The 17,822-nt window shown below is 39.2% G+C and overlaps 1 protein-coding gene across 9 annotated transcripts in view; it reads right to left on the bottom strand.

Moving 5' to 3' along the window:
• The window catches only part of ST3GAL3 (ST3 beta-galactoside alpha-2,3-sialyltransferase 3), a 187,025-nt gene that overhangs the window by 124,011 nt on the left and 45,192 nt on the right, over positions 1-17,822 (bottom strand). For 6 of the 9 annotated variants that reach the window (XM_066325032.1, XM_066325035.1, XM_066325030.1 and 3 more), the window contains exons 3-5: positions 13,501-13,548; positions 11,581-11,715; positions 4,081-4,123 (exon numbers count right to left, since the gene is read on the bottom strand). In XM_066325032.1, coding sequence (XP_066181129.1) covers positions 4,081-4,123; positions 11,581-11,715; positions 13,501-13,548 — 226 coding nt within the window. The remainder of the gene's footprint in view (positions 1-4,080; positions 4,124-11,580; positions 11,716-13,500; positions 13,549-17,822) is intronic. The other 3 variants (XM_066325033.1, XM_066325034.1, XM_066325036.1) reach the window with 3 other exon arrangements.

Genomic DNA, 17,822 nt, shown 5'->3' on the forward strand with positions numbered 1-17,822 from the left:
GTGACTAAACCATGCATTTAGAGAGTACTAAGTGACAGGAGAATGACCATACAACCTTCAGCTTGGCCCACTTAATAAGCATTAAATACAGTCTATAATTAACTCCATATTCATGATCCTCCTTCGGAAATCTCTTTTAATTCAATGCAAACATAGATTCTGCTTGGGGAATGATTCAAAATTTGTAGTGAATGAGACTCTTGTTTCTAAGACCTGGCCAGTCTCAAAGAACTACTACAATATAAATATTTAATAATAACAAAGGCACGCAACTCCTTGCCAAGCACAGATGTTAGAAAGTGACTGCAAGTCTTGGCATTTGGTGGCACCTACTCATCCACTGGCTGAGTCACTGAGGTGATTGATAGCCTTAAGTTGTTCAGGAACTATTGCCCCACCCCAAGAATTAAAATCTGTGAGTTGTATCATAGTTTTTGTATAAGTGTTTTTTCTCTACACAATCAGTAAATATCAGATGTTTTCCTTACAGGTTTTAAAAAGGTTCCTGCTGCTTGGGAAAACTCTTTAGCAGGGAGAAATGGATGCAACTGGCCTGTTTCTATACTTAGCATGTTTTGGTTTTTTTTAATATTCTAATTCTGGTAAGGATGTTATTATTAGTACAAACATAACTAAAAGATAAACTCCTCTTGCAACAGATCTTCTTCACTAACCTGGTCCTGAGGAGACTTATATCTTGTTTTGACTAAGGGAACAACTCATTCATAAACTGCCTTGCCTATGGAAGTCCTCAGCTTTCCATTCACCCTGTGTGTCATTAACAGTCCCCATCTGGATACCATCCTGCCCTTTAAAAGGTATTAGACTTTGTAGAGAAGAGCTTTCCTAGGCTCAGGCACCAGAAAGGAATCATCTTCCATCTTAATACTCTCCCTTCCAGCAAGACAGGTCAGAACCTGTCATTTCCACACAGCATCTTTAAAACTGGCCACCCCCTCACAGGTGAGATTCCTGTCCATGCCAACCTCCCTAACTACAGCAAGGCATTTATGTGACACACAGCTCCCACAGAAAACACTATTCAAGTGCTTCTGACAGAATTCCTTCCAAAGAGAATAAATCTAGTTTCATTACCATTTCCATGAATTCAGGGAGAACAAAACCATTACATTCCTGCCACCACAGCAGACTCTACTATATCTGAATAACAGGCCCTGGACGTCTGCAGGGTAGAGGACATTCAAGTAGCAATGCATGAAAAAACTAAAGATGCAAAGGCAAATGGATGCATTACTACTTATTTATGCCAAATGTTTTCCTTTGTACAACATTCAAAATAAAAGTCAGAGTGTTTAAGGTGTAATGCAGACCTACCTTTGTAGAAAACGTTAGTCTTGTGGGTCATTAGTTTCAATGACATCTCCTAACACAGCCAGCAACAAGTTTTGAGCAAACGAAAGATTAAGAAAAAAAATCCAAAGAAAACTAATTGTTGCCCTAAGTGCTCCAAGTCACACAAGATTCTCACATGCTGTCAATTAAGTGAGGTCTATAAAGTTATGATTTATGGCAAGATTCCACCAGAATGATTATATCACAACAGACAATTGTATATATCAATTATTTCTGCCAATAAAGTCATCAGTGCAGAACATATTATCCCTCTCAGCCCTAAGCATTTTTTTTAACCAGAAAGTGCTTCTATGATGCTACCATCTTGACTCAGTCACAGGAAATATTTTTAACCACTAAGTTCCATTGAATTTAGTCTGTGCTCAGAAATTTGGTACCACAAAATTTCTGACCACAGAAGGTGAACTTGTAGAATGGTAGCAAAGTCCTCTAGGCTATCAGCTATTTTTCTTTCAGCATTCATTTCTTACATTTTATGGTATTTTCAGCCATTTTCTGTCTTCCTTGCTAATAACAAAAAAACAAACAAACAAACCACACACACACAAAACAACAAAAACACCCAAAAGAATAATTCAGGCCAAAAGTGAAGTCTACAGGTCATCAGGTCTATTCTCAAAGCAGGATCAGCTTTAATTCTATACAAGAAACAAATAAACCACAACAAAAAGAAAGAAAAAAACCAAACCAAACCAACAAACAAACAAACAAAAAAAAAAACCAACTAACAAAGCTGTAGTTGAAAAAAAGGTTATTTTGCCTACCTACAGTATTTGCTTTCTTTGTTCCTTAAATTAACTTATAGCACTTATTTTAATCACGCTGATTTTGTCACAAGTCTTTCTAGAAGCTAACTTTGGGCCTTTGAAAAATAAACATGCATATTTAGAGTACTATATAAACATATATATTTTAAGTAGTCAACAAAATCTTGCTTTAATCAAACCAGTGGAGAGTTTTTATATTGGAGAGGTTTTAAGAAAAGAAATCAGTGTTCTGGAAGCCCTCTAGCAGGTAAAAACTTCACTTGGCCTCATACTGAAGAATAAGAAAAAGCAGACCATGCCTTGGGAACCTGTGATCAAATAGGTAAGTCAGCAAAGAAGGGAAAAAAAACCAATGGAACAGAGGCTTGAGGGGAAGGAAAATTCAAGGGGATTTGCTAAAAGCAAAATGAAAAGGACAGTGCAAGCAGAAAGAGAAGGAAGACTGAAGCAGTGGTTTGGATGCAGCACAGACTGGGATGCCAGCTGTGTGTGGACAGTCAGCGGGTGTGTTCAATAAATTGGACATTACAAAATACACAAAAATAGCATGGAAAAAAACAATCAGTCTAGTTAAAAACTCAAAAAACACTTTTCCCTCTCCAATACCCAGACATTCACTCAAAGATTACTTACCCACTTCACAATTTAGGGTTAATCTCTTTGCTTTGAATTCTACATGTATATACTGAAGGTAATGTATCATGTGAATCCCATCTCACAGTGTTGTATGGGTACACACACTATTGTCTCTAAATCACTAGGATGTCCCAACACAGAAAATTTAACAAAGAAAATGGGTAACTGTGCCAGCATGAGCTCCAGGCAGCATGCAACAGCGTAGGACACTACATTGAATGTGACCAGAAAGAAACCTTGAGCTAGTTGTGCAGTTAACTCTGTCCTTCCTGACCACTGAACAACATACAGAGCCTTTGGAGCTAACTAACTAACTAAATAAACAAACAAACAATCAATATTCCTTCTTTCTCAAAAACATTCTGCAATCTTTTTGCCATATGTTACTATAATTGAGTTTATGTCTCCAGCTGCTTCTGCAAAAGAAGCTCCTACCTAAAGACTCTCTCATGTCCTGCAAGCAGCAGTTCCCGACACACTTAGGACACTTTTATTCCCTTATGGAAGCGCACAGGCTGCTCATCGTCACTAAACTGGACTGTTTCACCCTATAGGTACAATGATATTTTCAAAATATTAAGAACAGGTTTTATATTGACATGACACGCTGTGCAGGGGATGTGATCTCAAGTCATTCAGAGCCACGAGATTGGTTCTGGGCCCTTTTATGTGGAAGGTTTTTGCTCCCAGCACCAAGAAATTCGGTCAGGTTGCTGACCCCAGAAACAGGGTCACTACTGACCCCTAGTGTTCATCAACCCAGGCTCAATTCGACTGATTTAAGGCAAAAAGCATGAGAAGCAGCTTCATCATTCGGCATTGCATCGTCCTTCTCACACAGCAAGAGGTTCCTGCCTTGTGCTGAGGTTCTTTCTGCTCTATTTTATCGACAAAAATAGCACTATCCAATTTTAAAGAAACAAATAGAAAGAAAATATAGATTCCTAAGCATCCCAGCAATTTGTAGATTCACATTCCTTCTGCTTTCACACCTGTAATTAATTTTTCAGTTGGAAGATTAAGAGAAGGATATCTAGAGCAGACCGACAGTTGTGGCTTCAAGTGGGTATTTATAGTCTCTTGATCAGTTATTAAGGAATTAATGACAGTGAACCACAATCCAAGCTGGCCTGCAAAACCTAGTGCAAGGAAAGGAATTGTAATTGCCAGGTTGCTGCAGGACTTGGCTGTCCCAGGGAGAAGTGTAGAGTCTAGTGAGCCAGCTGCCCAGGTGGCATAAAAGCTGCTTACAACAGAAAGCTGTAACTAAAGAAATGAAGAAGAATCCTACTGTTCTACTTACAGTTTTGAGTCCAGGTTCAGGAGAAAGCCCAGTTTGTCATACTCTGGAAAACAAAAGCAAAGGACACAATATCATAAAAGCTTCAAGAGTCTCCTTTGCAAAAGGCACCAAAACTAAACAGCAGGAAGTCCTTTTAGCAGCTGTTAATACAGATTATTGTGACTTCAGGGTATTCCTAAATTAACATTTCTCAATCTCCAGGAAATACCAGAGCAAAAGAACACAAGGGTAACCATTAATTTACAAATCACTAGAATTAATCAAGATATCCAGAGTGATAAAAAGAAAGTATTACTGAAAACACTTATGCAATGATAAACAAAGCTTTCCTGCTTGCTGTACAAATGATTTTGCCACTAAACTGCACGACAAACATTTCTCCTAAGTTCTGATGTGCAGACCTTTGAAATTTTTCTTCATTCCTTGTCTATTCCAACCCATAACTTCATAATCAAGCAGCTCATCTTTAAGAGAAAGTGACTCATGGTGGCAAAAATGCTTCAAGTTGAGGTGTTGCTCAGTAGAAAACTGCAAACTCAGTTTATGCCATGGAAAGGGGACAGCTACAGGAACAAAACTATCACTCAGAACATCTGTAACTCATGTATAAAATAAGCTTTTCATTCAGCATCTCTGAATATATTGTGATCTTGTAAATCAAACACTTGATACAAAAAATAAAACTATTAGAATTCACATGAGATGTACAAGAAAAAGGTGCAGTGTTCTTGTGCTGGGTTAGGCTCAGGGGCCTCCTCACACTGAGGACCCTGGGTCTCACAGCTAAACAATTTAAAAATTAGAAACAGAAAAGTAAAAGAGAACTCGAAATCAGAGATTAAAAGAAACAACGAGAAAAAAAAAATTCTCATAAGTTTTTGAAAAAGCTCATTGGAAATACACGATTACTTTTCTCATGAGACACCCCTAGAATTTCTGGTGCAGTAGTTTACCTCCAAAGATCACAATCTTGTCACACTCTCATTTACTGGCAGAACAGCAAAGCCTAAACAGGTACCTCAGACACGATGATTGCACCAGATAGATCAATGTAAACTGTGCCATTGGTTTCAATCCCATTAAGATTTAATTCCTGAGCCAAGGGAAGTGTTCTATTTGACATCACTTAGGTAACAGAAGCTGCAGAACACGTGCACTCTTGATATTGGCACATACTGTCTGTTCCCTGCCAGCACCCGAGTGCCACCCACCATCTCCACTCCACCTGTGCATCTCTCCTCCACTTTCCACATACTGACACTTCTGTTTCCCCCATGTGCTGCTTTCCTCATCATTTCTTCCCAGTTTACTCCTCCTACAAAGAAATTATGTCTGTACAACCTCACCTCCTCCACCTGTAGGATTGTGCATGGGAAGTTATCCATTCTGGAAAAAGAAACATGCCTTCAACTTTTATTAACCCTTCTGACTGTACTAAGCAAACAACAACAAAGTGTTGGTTTTTTGTGGGGTTTTGTTTGTTTGTTTGTTTTCGTTTTGGTTTTTTTTAAGTAATTTTTTTTCTAAAAACATCTACAGACACTGACCCATCTGTCATCAGTCTTATCTCATTCAAACCAACATTCCCTCCTTCCCAACAGGAAATACAAAAAGAGGAAATGCAGTAAGAGATGTATCACCTCATAACTACAACAGCTTCCTGGACTTCCTATTAACTCAGCACTTTATTAGCTTTGTAACCAAAGCACCAGAAAACAGACATGAGCTAAACACTAAGGGCAGACGTCCACTGCAATGTTTCACAAGATTTATCTTCTGTTTGTCACAAGTGTTTCACCTTCCCTAGTCTTTAGGTTTGATGCTCACTGATCTTTAATGACAGAGATACAAAGTCATTTTTAATTATATATCAACAACCTTGCAACATGCACTTTCCAAAAAAAAAAAGTATTATTAAACAAAACCTTTCTGATTTCCAACCAGATGCACAGGTATGTTCTTGATTTTCAGTAGGGTGTAATACAATTTCAGGCTGCAATATCAGACCAGAAGCATCCATGCCCCTTCCTCTCACTGGCAGGTGAGATGTGCAAGCCAACACAGGCAAAGAAATGTTGCCTTCACCATGGGCCATCTCAAACTCACGGGCACTTTTGGAATTCAGCATTACTATATGCTTGGAAATGAATCTCAATCACATGTTGCTCCCCCAGGAAAGACACTAGGACCCTCTAAAATTACAGATTCAAAGTTATCTTTCTTTTTAGCAAAAATCAGAGTCTTGCTACAGACTTCCAGTGTCATTTAGCTGTATCACTACAAATGCAGGGGCCAAAAGCCACAGGCTGGCTGGAAGCAGCCTAGATTCACAAAAGAAAGATAAAGCCTCAAATGTCTGAAGGAAGTCAAACACACAGAGCCCAGATGCAAGAAAAGGCAATCCTAGTCTAGAGTTATGTATCTAAATTAAAACAAGATGAAACACAGATCCACTAAATGAAAGTACAACTGAATCTAAAACAGAGTTCGGTCAGGGTGTGATGATTACAGGAGAGGAACTCAACTGATCACCCAGCTCACAGCTGAAGAAAGGGGCAATCCCATTCCTACCCTTTCCTCCAGTGAAAACAGAGGTGGCAATAGCCTGCCTTGGCACCTCTCTGTGCCCTTACAGGTTGCTTCCTCCTCCCATAACTTTAGTTTAAAGCCCTCTTCACCAAGTTAACTACTTGATATAAAGAAATATTTCTCCTCTTTTTCCTGTAGTGGGATAAAGAAGTGCTGGAATACTAGAGAAAACAGAACAAAGTAGTTAAAGAGCAAAGTAAAAAGACTCCAGCTTCTCCACCAAAAAATCAGCTTGGACCAGCTGGCCACGTTACCAAATTGTGGTTTGATGTTGGCCTCCACCAACATCATCATGATGACCCTGCCCCAGCACCCCAATCATTAGGAGGTCTCTGCACTGAAGGACAATGCAGAGCCACCCACAGGTACAGTCTGGAGAACTCCCTTCACATTTAAGCATGTTGTTAGCTCTGATCCAGCCCAGGCTATGCCTGACCCACCAATTTCCAGACAAGACACCTCTATAGCTGTGTGGCACAGGATCTGTTTCTAAAGCAAAAAAAATGAGTAAAGGTAACAAAAAACTTAGTTTGCATCCTCTAGAAGAACATCATGGAGTAATCTGAACAAGACTTTATATTATCAGCCCACAGAAGACTGAAAGGTCCATGAAAGATAGTAGTAACATTATTAGAAGAGCACAAGTCAATCTAAAGAACACAGTCACTTGTGCTAAAGAGCTACAGATCTCAGGTGACAATGTGGTACAGCAGTGCACAGAGGCACAGAAATGAACAAACACGGGAAATGAAATTTCATCTCACCCCATAAGAACAAGAGGTCATCTTAGGTCAAAACCAAAATGCTTTTCTACATTTCCAGGAAGATCAGAACTGAATAAGAATCTAAGAACTGACAACAATTTCATAATAAAGCATGTAATTGGGATTACATGAACAGAAATAGAGCCAAGCATAGCAATTTCTATAAATTATGCAAATCCTATGCCAAATTCAATGTTGGCATTAGCATGGAAATTCCTCCAAAGAATCCAACAGAAATCCAGCTACCAGGCTGCAAGTGAGAGATGCATTGCCTCATGTCTGAAAACTCCATGCAGACCACCCAGGAAGCCATAAAGCCCAGTGTACAGTATCTAGCAAGTATTCAACTTGCCTTTTGCATCTGCAGCCAATATAGCTATACAGAAGCAAAATGGAAAAAATTTTCCCCTTATGCTACTAACCTGAAATCAACAATCTAGGAATTAACTTGGCATTGTGGTTCTATCCTTTCAAATTACCTGTAACCAGTCTCACTGATGACCTGAGTAGCAGCCAGCTACTTAAAAGCACAATACAAATAATTTTGTCTGCAGAAATTGAAAATTGAACTTCTTTTTTAAAGATCGGCTATATGCAGTTCTAGCTCTGTGTTTAACTGGTAATTGCAAGTACAGGAGGGAAGGCAGAAGATTCAATTTTGCTCTTTTATTCAAAATGTTTCTGTTTGTCAAAGAAATCAGTATGATTCTCAAGAGATAAAAGTCCTATCAAGGATGCTCAGACCACCGTGATCCATTTCATCCTGTCCAGTGCAGTTTGGTCTCAGCAGAACTGAGGATCCAACTGAGCCAAGCCTTGGTCACTATTCACATGCAAGTTCTACATCTGCAGCAAAGGCCACAGGTAAAATGACTTATTCTGCAAAGAAAAAGGCCAAACACATCACATTCACCTTGGGCTAAGAAAACACATATGGACAGTTATAAAAGTTCAGCCAATGTAAAATAATTCTGCTAGAACTCAAGAGAGAAGAAAGAAATAATGAAAAAAAAAGTCATGTTAAATGGATCAACTGAAAAGGACAAAAGAAAGCTTTTATTTCAGGGTTAAAAAAATACCAGCCAGGATTACTGAGCAACAATCAAAGTACTGGATAAACAAAGACTTAATGTTGCATCCTTTCCTTAGGATTTTCCCTTTAACCTCTTCAGTGATGGAATTTACTGATGAAAGCATTATCTTCTATTCAAATAACCAGGGAATAAAAAAGACTGCAAAGGCAAGTTCAGAAGTGGTAAAGCTGAGGCCACCCGAGCTTCTGAGCACAGTGGATGGATGAATGCAGGTCTGTGATTCAGTTTCCTCTTCACCCCCACTTAGGCTTTTGCACACACATTCACTAACCTTTTTCTCCATGTTGCCAAGTGACATCAAGGAAAACATCAAGAAAACTGGTAAGACAAAGCCCAGCCTCTGGTGCCTTTCCCTGCTCTGTAACAATACACAGAAGAAGCAGAAGTGACACCTGCAAAGCTAAGTGCTCAGCCCTTGGAGCCCAGCACCAGATCTCAATCTACCTCACCAATCTACATCTACACATCCTAAGAAAACTGTAGCAACCTCCAATGGTAGAAAAGCAACTGGCTGCTTTAAGCTGAATTTAGGAAAGACTCTGATAGGAAGATGAAAAATTTCCTCCTATGATCTGCATATGCCCTTTTGCTTTTCCCAGGAAGTCATCTGTTTCAAGCCAGACTACAGCCTTTGCTAAACAGTTGTTCCACTTACTGCCATGAGTCCACTTAGCAAATTGAGTTAATGCTGCCCTACTGAGTCTCCCAACATACTTTTTATTCTATAAATTGTATCATATTCCCTAATAAAAGTCAAGAACAATATTAACAAAACAGTAATCTATATTGGCTTTAAGTGACTTACAAGATGTGCTGATTAGCTGCAAAGAGATGTCACATGAGAGAGAAAAATCACATTGAAATACTTTTAATTTGAGGCATTCATTAACCCACTTCTTGACATTTACAACTCAACTCATTCACAGCTGCATTTTCAGCTGGAGGAATACAGCATTAATAAGAAGACAGATGATGATGTTGAACACGCTGGCAAAGTCACATAAGGACTATGAAACTGCTTCATGACAGTCACTGGCAAAGATTCAAGCAGCTCCCACAGTGTACACTCAGAAAAATAAAGAACGAAGTAGAAATTCATTAATCAAAAATGAAAAGGGAAAAGTATTTTTGCAGAAAAAAAGCCACTAAAGCCAGCACAGAAAATACATATATTTCCTTTTTTTCTTTCTGCCTTACAGGAATGAAGAAATATACAGCATAGTAAGTTCATCTCTCCTTTTGCATCATTATCACATAGTGCTAAGACAGAAACTCAGTTTGGGTGAAAAACTCCAACACACTAGAACCACATCAGCTCCAAATGTTAATTAAAGTTGCTTTCCTCAAACCAAGAACATCTAAAGTTAATTACCACTGACCTGAAAATCCAGGAAATATCAGCGTTTGCAACTGTAGACATCTGTACTATCAAATTATCATTGAGAAATCAAATAAACAGCAAGGAATCTTCTGCAAGTCACCAATGTTTTTCTCTTATTCTAGGAATCTATCACTACTCTAACCATTTAATACGTCATTCAGTTGCATTTCTATTCCTGGCCTCCATCCATACCACTCTCCATCCAAAACATAGGCAAGTAGTCACCAAATTCACTCTGGAGTTGTGTTTGGTAGGACAGACACAGGATTATTCTCATCCTTCACAAAATGGTCATCTGAGCATCTTCAGCAGCTGAATGAAACAGAGGAAGTTTCCTCTGTAGTTCTCACAGCTTCTCCCAAAATGGTTATGGACTCTGACTTAAGGAATCACTAACAACAAACTCCTAAGTAAGTACAGATTTAAATTCTCAGATGAGAACTCCACTATCAGTGTGAACTCAGCATTTGGAAGCATGATCTTACACATGGACTTTCACAAGCACATGAGCTGCAGCAGATACACTACTCTAAACCACAGTTTGGAAATCCAGAAGAGTTAATACATGCAAACAATTTGAGCAAGACCTAGATAACACTTGGTTGCTTGTAATGTTTGAACTAGCACCTTTTAAGCCTGCAGTGAGAACATCTGCCATAAATCAGTGTCATAATGCAATCAAACATGTCTAACAAGAGCATAAGCCTACAGTCCAAAGGTATTCAGTGTTTTCAGCAAGAACAGTAGCATCTGGTAAACTTGCACATCCACTGCACTCCTCTCCAAGGCTTAGAGAAGAAAAATGTAGCTTGCTATCAGACACTGGAGAAAGAAAAAAAGCCTTGAACAAAAATAGCAGGGGTATAAATCTAACTTTCAAGGTTCAATGTTTGATTTGGTAGCAACAAAGTAAAACAAAGCAACTAGCGAGGAAAGGAAAAAAAGGAGCACTAGCTGTCTATGGCAAGTGAATGAAATCTAGGTCTTCTCAAACACCCTGTGTTCTGATTGTTTACCCAACTTCAGAGCATGACACCCTTCTTTCTGAAAATACTTCAGCTGAAACACTGGCCTAGACATCACATCAAACACTGATCTCAGCTGCTCAAGCTTTATCTTTCAAGGGAACAGACAGCCATGAAGAGAATTATAAAAACATCTGGACTTGCAAAGGCTGGACCACAGCATGAACCTCATGGTTCAGCCTCACTCAAAGCACATTTGGCTTGCATGTCCTCTACCCAATAATCTCCTGTGAAGCATTACATTAAAGCTCCATAGCCAGATGAACTTCTGAACACTCAGTTCAGAAAGTTTATCCAAAAAAACGTAGACAGTGTCATTAATCTGAGTTGCAGAAGGACAGATTTCCAGCATTTCTGAAAACTGACACTTGCATGTGGGACAAAGTTAAGGGGAAAGCCAAGATAAGGACAGTTAATTCAAGTATGATACAGAAGCTGCAACAAGACATTGTCCTTCAGATGGCATGATTAACAGGTACCAAAGAGCACTTCTAAGCCATTTAACATGCAATGTAAGTACCAGTTTTAAGCAGCATAAAATTTCAACAGGGAAACTATTATTCTCAGCTGGTTTTGACTAATAAGGAAAAAAAGTATATGCAATTTTATGTTTCAAAGCATGTAACTTTAGCTGAAACATCACCTACTGGGAATGGCTGGGCCTGGAGCTGCCATGGTTTCTGTGGATTCTTTCTGGGCTCTGTCTTTTCCTGGGTCTGCAGCAAGGTGAGATGGGATGGACAGCGGAAGCACAATAGCCACAGTTTTTCTCTCTCTCCTTCCTGTTCAACAAGGAAAGCTATCCCTCAGTCCGACAGACATCGCACATCTTGAAATCTTATTACACATACCAGTTCAGAGCAAGGTGAAGTTTGCAGCACTGTTTGTTTGCAGTAAGTGCAAAGTACTAAACACAAGAGAGATAAACATACATCTTTCTCAGACATTTCTGAGCCTCCCTTCTCAAATACATGAGTTTTCTTCACATTTCTTCAATGAAGAAAGTCACTCTTGTTGCAGTGAAAGGGTTTACAAAAGATAAAGTCTTACTGTCTCAATTCCTAACCAATCCAAGCTTGAGTTGTAAAACGCAAGCAGAACAAAGAGCAATGCTTTTAAAACAGATCCAGGCAGCCCAAAGGCTCACGCGAGCCTGTCTCCACCCTCCAGATTAACAGAACTCCAAAAGACACAGAGCAGTTGAACTGTTTTTCATCACTAAGTTTACTTTCCTATTGGTAGAAACATTTATGGTTAACTTCATAGATTCAAAATCTGTGATTAAAATTCAAGCAAGGGTATATCTCAAACCTATGCAGCTTCCTCCCTACTTCTGCAGACTGAAGACACCACCCAATACAGGAAGCAGGCAACAACACATTTCAGTTATGATATACTAATTGGGAAGAAAGAATTAATAGAGGGTATCTCCCCCCCATATACACAATAACATATCCATATGGCAACCTAGAGATACTCCCATACCAGATCATGCAGTAAGAATGATCTGTTTCCAGATAAAAGTTTTAGAGGAGATACAGGGAGAGTAGAAAAGGTTTGAAGTGTTTTAAACAAAGTAAGTTACTACCACTAGTTCAGGGGTTAGTAAATCAGGTATGTGTTCAAGCTTCAATGTTAGTGTCAGGCAGCAAGTTCTCTTTCAAACTGTGCAGGCAGAAGACAGGTGCTATGTTGGAAGGCAGCATGTTCCCTCTATCAACCTAAGAGGAAAGGCTGGCAAGCAAGATAAAATAAAAAAAAATGAAAGCGAAGGTTTTGTCTTTTGTGGAAGACAATAAATATCTCCATCTTTTAAGTGTTAAGGGGTTTAAAGTTGTAAGAGCAGTTCTTAGCCTTTCCCTTTATCATTGTATCATTATATACACACTGGAAACTGAATTTCATCAAGTACCATGCTCACAATGGCATGCCTTGGCTGCAGCTTTCACATTACACACAGCCAAATGGAGACTTACTGACTTAGTGAAGTGCCCCCAACATAAAAGAATTTTTGATTTCTGGTTCAGTTTAATTGTAGGTCATGCTTAGGTTCCAAAGGAAATGAGATTGGGAAGGATTTGCCCTGGGGTTCGATAATGCTGGTCAATCTCCACCAAAAAAAAAAAAAAGTTTCCAGCCCTATTGGTTTAGTTATGACTTTGCCCTCTCCTTCCTGGAAGCATTCCTAATGTCTTTCCCCGAATAACTCAACTGTTTGTTTAGCTGGGAAACTATCCTAGTAGCATGAAACAGTTTTTCTTCAGCTGGTGGGTGACATCATCTTAATGTCTTTCACATAAGAAGAGAAGCACAAACTGCATCATCAACACGTGGCCAGGTCGTTTCCTCACTGGGTAAGGGAAGAAACCCGCAGGTTAATCCTTGTGTTGCACTAAGGCTCTTAAAACTCCCACTGCACCTAGGAAAAGACCTATTTACCATTTGGCTAGATGGTTGATTCCCACTGAAGTCTGACTCAGTGTCCTGCCTCCCAACATGGCCACCATGTCCAGTTAAGTAGAAGCCTTGTCATGAGGTTGAAGATAGAGAAGAAGGCAATGTTGTACCTGAGCCTATTGTATGTCCAACGGAGTCAAAGGAAAGAACCACTGAATCTGTAACACAAGAGTACAAGTTCATTTTCCCCTTTTTTTCAGCACCATTTCTTGCTGTAATAATTTTTGGTTATTTTGCTTAAGCAATTCCTTGTGCTCCCTTCAGCCAGGAAGCAGAACAACTTCAACAACCAGACAAACAACAGGCACCTAGCAAAGGCAGAACAATAGAGTGTGCAATAAATCATAGTGCTGTTAACCAATGAAGTGCCTACAATTCATTGAAAATAATTTCATTTTATGTCTAATAAGCTTGGTCAACTGAATCCTAACATGCTTTGACTGTTGGCCTAGAGAGGTTTTCTTATCAAATGTATTATTAATGTTTTGTCCCCACTTATGGACCTTGCCTGTTATGATCAGTTCTTCCCCGACACGGTTTGCTAAGCCAAGCGCTTTGTGCTCCTTGCACTCCATGCTCACCATGTTTCCCACATCTTTACTCACAGTAGTGGCTTCCAACTCAATAAATTTCAATTCACCGATATCTTTTCACCTTTGTTCTATATGCAGCACGTGTGCCAGGCATCAAGAAAATATAACCTCTCTACTTGATACCTTTTTATTTTTCTGTCTGGGAATCACAACAATACTTTTAACCATGACTCCAGTGACAACTCTTGCTCACCGGTTAATGCCTTACATTTTTAGTCACTGTTTCACATGATGGGGCACCCTTTCCCTTACTGTGGTTTAGAGATCCTAGTTTTTATATATGCAACTTGACATTTGGCCACATAGAAACCTTTGCTGCCTGCTTGCACTCAGCTCACCCCCATTAATAAAGGGAGTCAGACCCCCTCATTAATCATTTGTTTTCCTCATACACCACCGTTCCAGCCTAGAATCTGTTTGCAAAATTACCAGTAATAATTTGATGTTCTGTTCCAAGTGGAGTTGAATTACAGTATCATGCTCAATAATGGGACTTTCCCCCAGCTTTATGTTTATTTGAGACAAACCAAGATTTATTTTGGTAGTAAGCCTCCTGGTTCGCCATCTATTTTCATGGAAATCCATGAATTCATGAAGGAGAAAGACTACCAAATTCTATTCCCCTACCAGTGGAGCAGAATTGGGCCAAGAACTTAGAGACAAATTGCAAATGGGCAAAACACAGAAAAGAACCAACCACCACAACAGCATTAATAATCTCATGGCCTGAGAAGCTCTAAACTGACACAGCAATAGCTGAACTGCCTCTCATCCTCACCTACATGAAAATACTGAATCCTTTGACATTTCCCTTTTCACTCAGGTTTCAGATGTGATCAAATCATCACACATCCTTTGCAGCACCACAAAGGCTGCCAAGGTGCAAGCCCTCACTGCAAGGCAAAATGCTCAAGCACAAGAAGACTTAGCCTGCTGAAAAGAGTTTAACCTCCTCCTACATCACTTGAAATTTAGGCAGGCTACAATCACAGGCACTGGCAGTTACCATGTTAGAGCTGAAAATAACTTGACACAGGACTGAGCCCTTGGTTTCTCTTTATTTTACGTTATCCTCGTGCTTATTTTCTAACTCTTAAAAATGCAATGAGAAACTGCAAATTTTCAAAATAAACACTGTTGTTTTAATAAAGGACTGTTAATTTGACTGGGTTTAAAAGAATTTAGAAGAAGAAGGTCTGTGCTGTCTTGGATCCAGCACTATGGTAGTAAAACTAAAAAATTTAAAAAAAGATATTACTAGCCTCAAAACTTACTCCAACAAAAATAAAAATCCATCTGGACTTAACAACTGTATTTCCTCTTTTGGGAATAAAATTCAGACATCATTATATTATTCTAAATAGCAAGGAGGTTAATTCATTTTAACTGCATTAACTTCATTTGCCATCAATTTTAAAGTATCTCTGTGGGGTTCTACTTTTTAAAAACTGTTGAGATTTTTATCAACATAAAGTACTGCTTGGTAGTTAATGTCAAATTTAAAAGCTGTTAATTTTTCTGAAATATATTTTGTGTTCAAACACTGCACACGAAATATTAGGACTTAGATCTAAGAATGGCTGAAAAGCACTGCAAGAACCAAATTAATAACATTATCACAACCCACAAAAATAGCATAATGTTTCATTCCCTTAACTGCAAACATTATCTTCCTCATATGAAAAAACAATTTATAAGCAGATTAAGAGCTCCCTTCTCCAATCCAGTCCTTCATGCTACTATTAGTTTCAACTAATCAAATTCACTGTGAATAACCTGTATTATAGTCAACTCAGCCCTCGACCTCCAGAAGCAATTTCACAAAGTATGGACCTTTATTACAACACTGTGTTTATTTCTGGTATTAACACTCCAAAAGGGAAGAAGCTATAAATCTGAAGAAAGCTGAGAAGGTAACACATCACCTTTCTTCTACCCAAAGAGCTATCAAATCCAAATTCAGAGCTACAGGTTATTTCTGTCAGAGGTTGATGGAGATCAGCATTTCTTTGAAGCAAGTCAGATTTACTCATAAATATATTGAGTTCTGCTTCCACCAACGTAAGACAAAAAGTTTTTTTGCTTCTAGTTTCAAATTTCTTTCAGCCATCTCTCAGTTCAAAATCCTCCTGGCCTTTCTAGGGGGTGTTTTTTTCTGAGACAGTGGCAGCTCTGTCTGTGCCCAGTGCCTTTCCTCAAGCCCTGGAGCATGCTCTACCTTTCAAAGCAAATCTTCAAAGGCTTTATCTTTCAAAACTTATTAAGATACAATGTAAAACATACCCACTTACATGCACCCCTGCTTTAGGTGCCAGGAAATGTTCATGCCTGAAGGAGCAGTCCCCAGCCTTTCACATACCTACTTCCACAAAGAACCTTACACGTTTTTCCTCCTGCCTTAACTGAAGGGCAGCCTTTATGCCTAAATCATGAAATCTGACACACAGTAACTTGCCAATATGTACAGCTTAAGGCTGCGCACACCACAGTGCCAGTCTTTTACATCTGTTTTCATGTTAACTACAATCTTTTTTTCAGTTGCTCTAGCAGCTTAAAAAAGAAAAGGAAAAAAAAAAAAAACCAAAACAACAAGATATAGCAAAATCCAAATGTAACTCTGGATCTTATCCAATCCATCAGAAGAAGCAAAGACAGCACAAGCACTCACTCAATTTAGAAGGCACTCAGTGCCAGGAATGATGACAACTGAGACCCCACCAGCCAGATTGCAAAGTTGCTTTGGGTCACTTTGTGTCAAATTTGGATTTAAGCTGCATTGGGATCTATGCTCTGGGTCACTTTCCCCTCACTCTCACCATCCAGTTAGAGCATCACAAATTGGACCAATACATAAAACTGCTCCATCATCCCCCCCACACAAACTGTGCTGTGCAGGGCTACGTGAATGAACTCCATCACGGCACCTCTGGAGTGTGGAGGAGTGTTGTATGAGACCCTTTCCACTGCTGTGGAACCAATACAAGATCTCATTTCATTCAGGAACAAGGAGCTTGGAGACAGATGCTGCAAGGACCCTCAATGCTGCTCCGGGAACAAATTTAAACTCAGTTCCAACTATGCTTCATACAGGACCCAGAGCTGAATGTACCTTCAAAGGAACACAACTGGATTTGCACAGATCTGTTCTATAGTTTAAAAAAAAAAAAAAAAAAAAAAAAAAAACAAACAAAAAAAAACCACCAAAAAACCAAACCCACAAAACAAAAATCCAAACCTCAAAAAACCACACCTGCAAATCTGTAATGACTACATGTATTGCTGCACTTACACCATAGTCCAAATAAGACATCCAGGTATGTGGACTGACTGTATTTCAAGGCAAGGGATGCACTTCAAGTGTTCCTAACCCCTTACCCTTCTCAGGGCCTGGATAACTGTGCACCACACTCCCCTGGCTCCAAGACAGGCAAATTAAATCATCCATCTTGCTGCATATATTGTGTGCCTTAGCTCGGGGCATTTCTGGAGACCAGGCAAGTATCTGACTGCTACTTGTAACAGACTGCTGTATCTTCTCTAGTAGTCTGGTTTCTGAACAGAAAAATATACGAAGATTTGGATCTTCACAAATGAGTGATGACCCTGACCAGCAGATCTGTAGCAGACAAACAAAGCCATGCTGAAATACATCTGAAGTTTCATACCCCATGCACATCACTGGATCAACATTTAACATGGGCACTGCAGTGAAGAGATGTATGGTACCAGCTCTTAGAAGCCCAATTGTGTCAAGTTCTTAAAATCATATAGGAGCAAATACATGGATTTATTTCCAGTACAAATACTGTCCTTACTTTGATTTCATCATTGAAGAAAAA

The sequence above is a fragment of the Sylvia atricapilla genome, chromosome 9, assembly GCF_009819655.1.
Source record: "Sylvia atricapilla isolate bSylAtr1 chromosome 9, bSylAtr1.pri, whole genome shotgun sequence".
Classification (NCBI taxonomy): Eukaryota; Metazoa; Chordata; class Aves; order Passeriformes; family Sylviidae; genus Sylvia; species Sylvia atricapilla.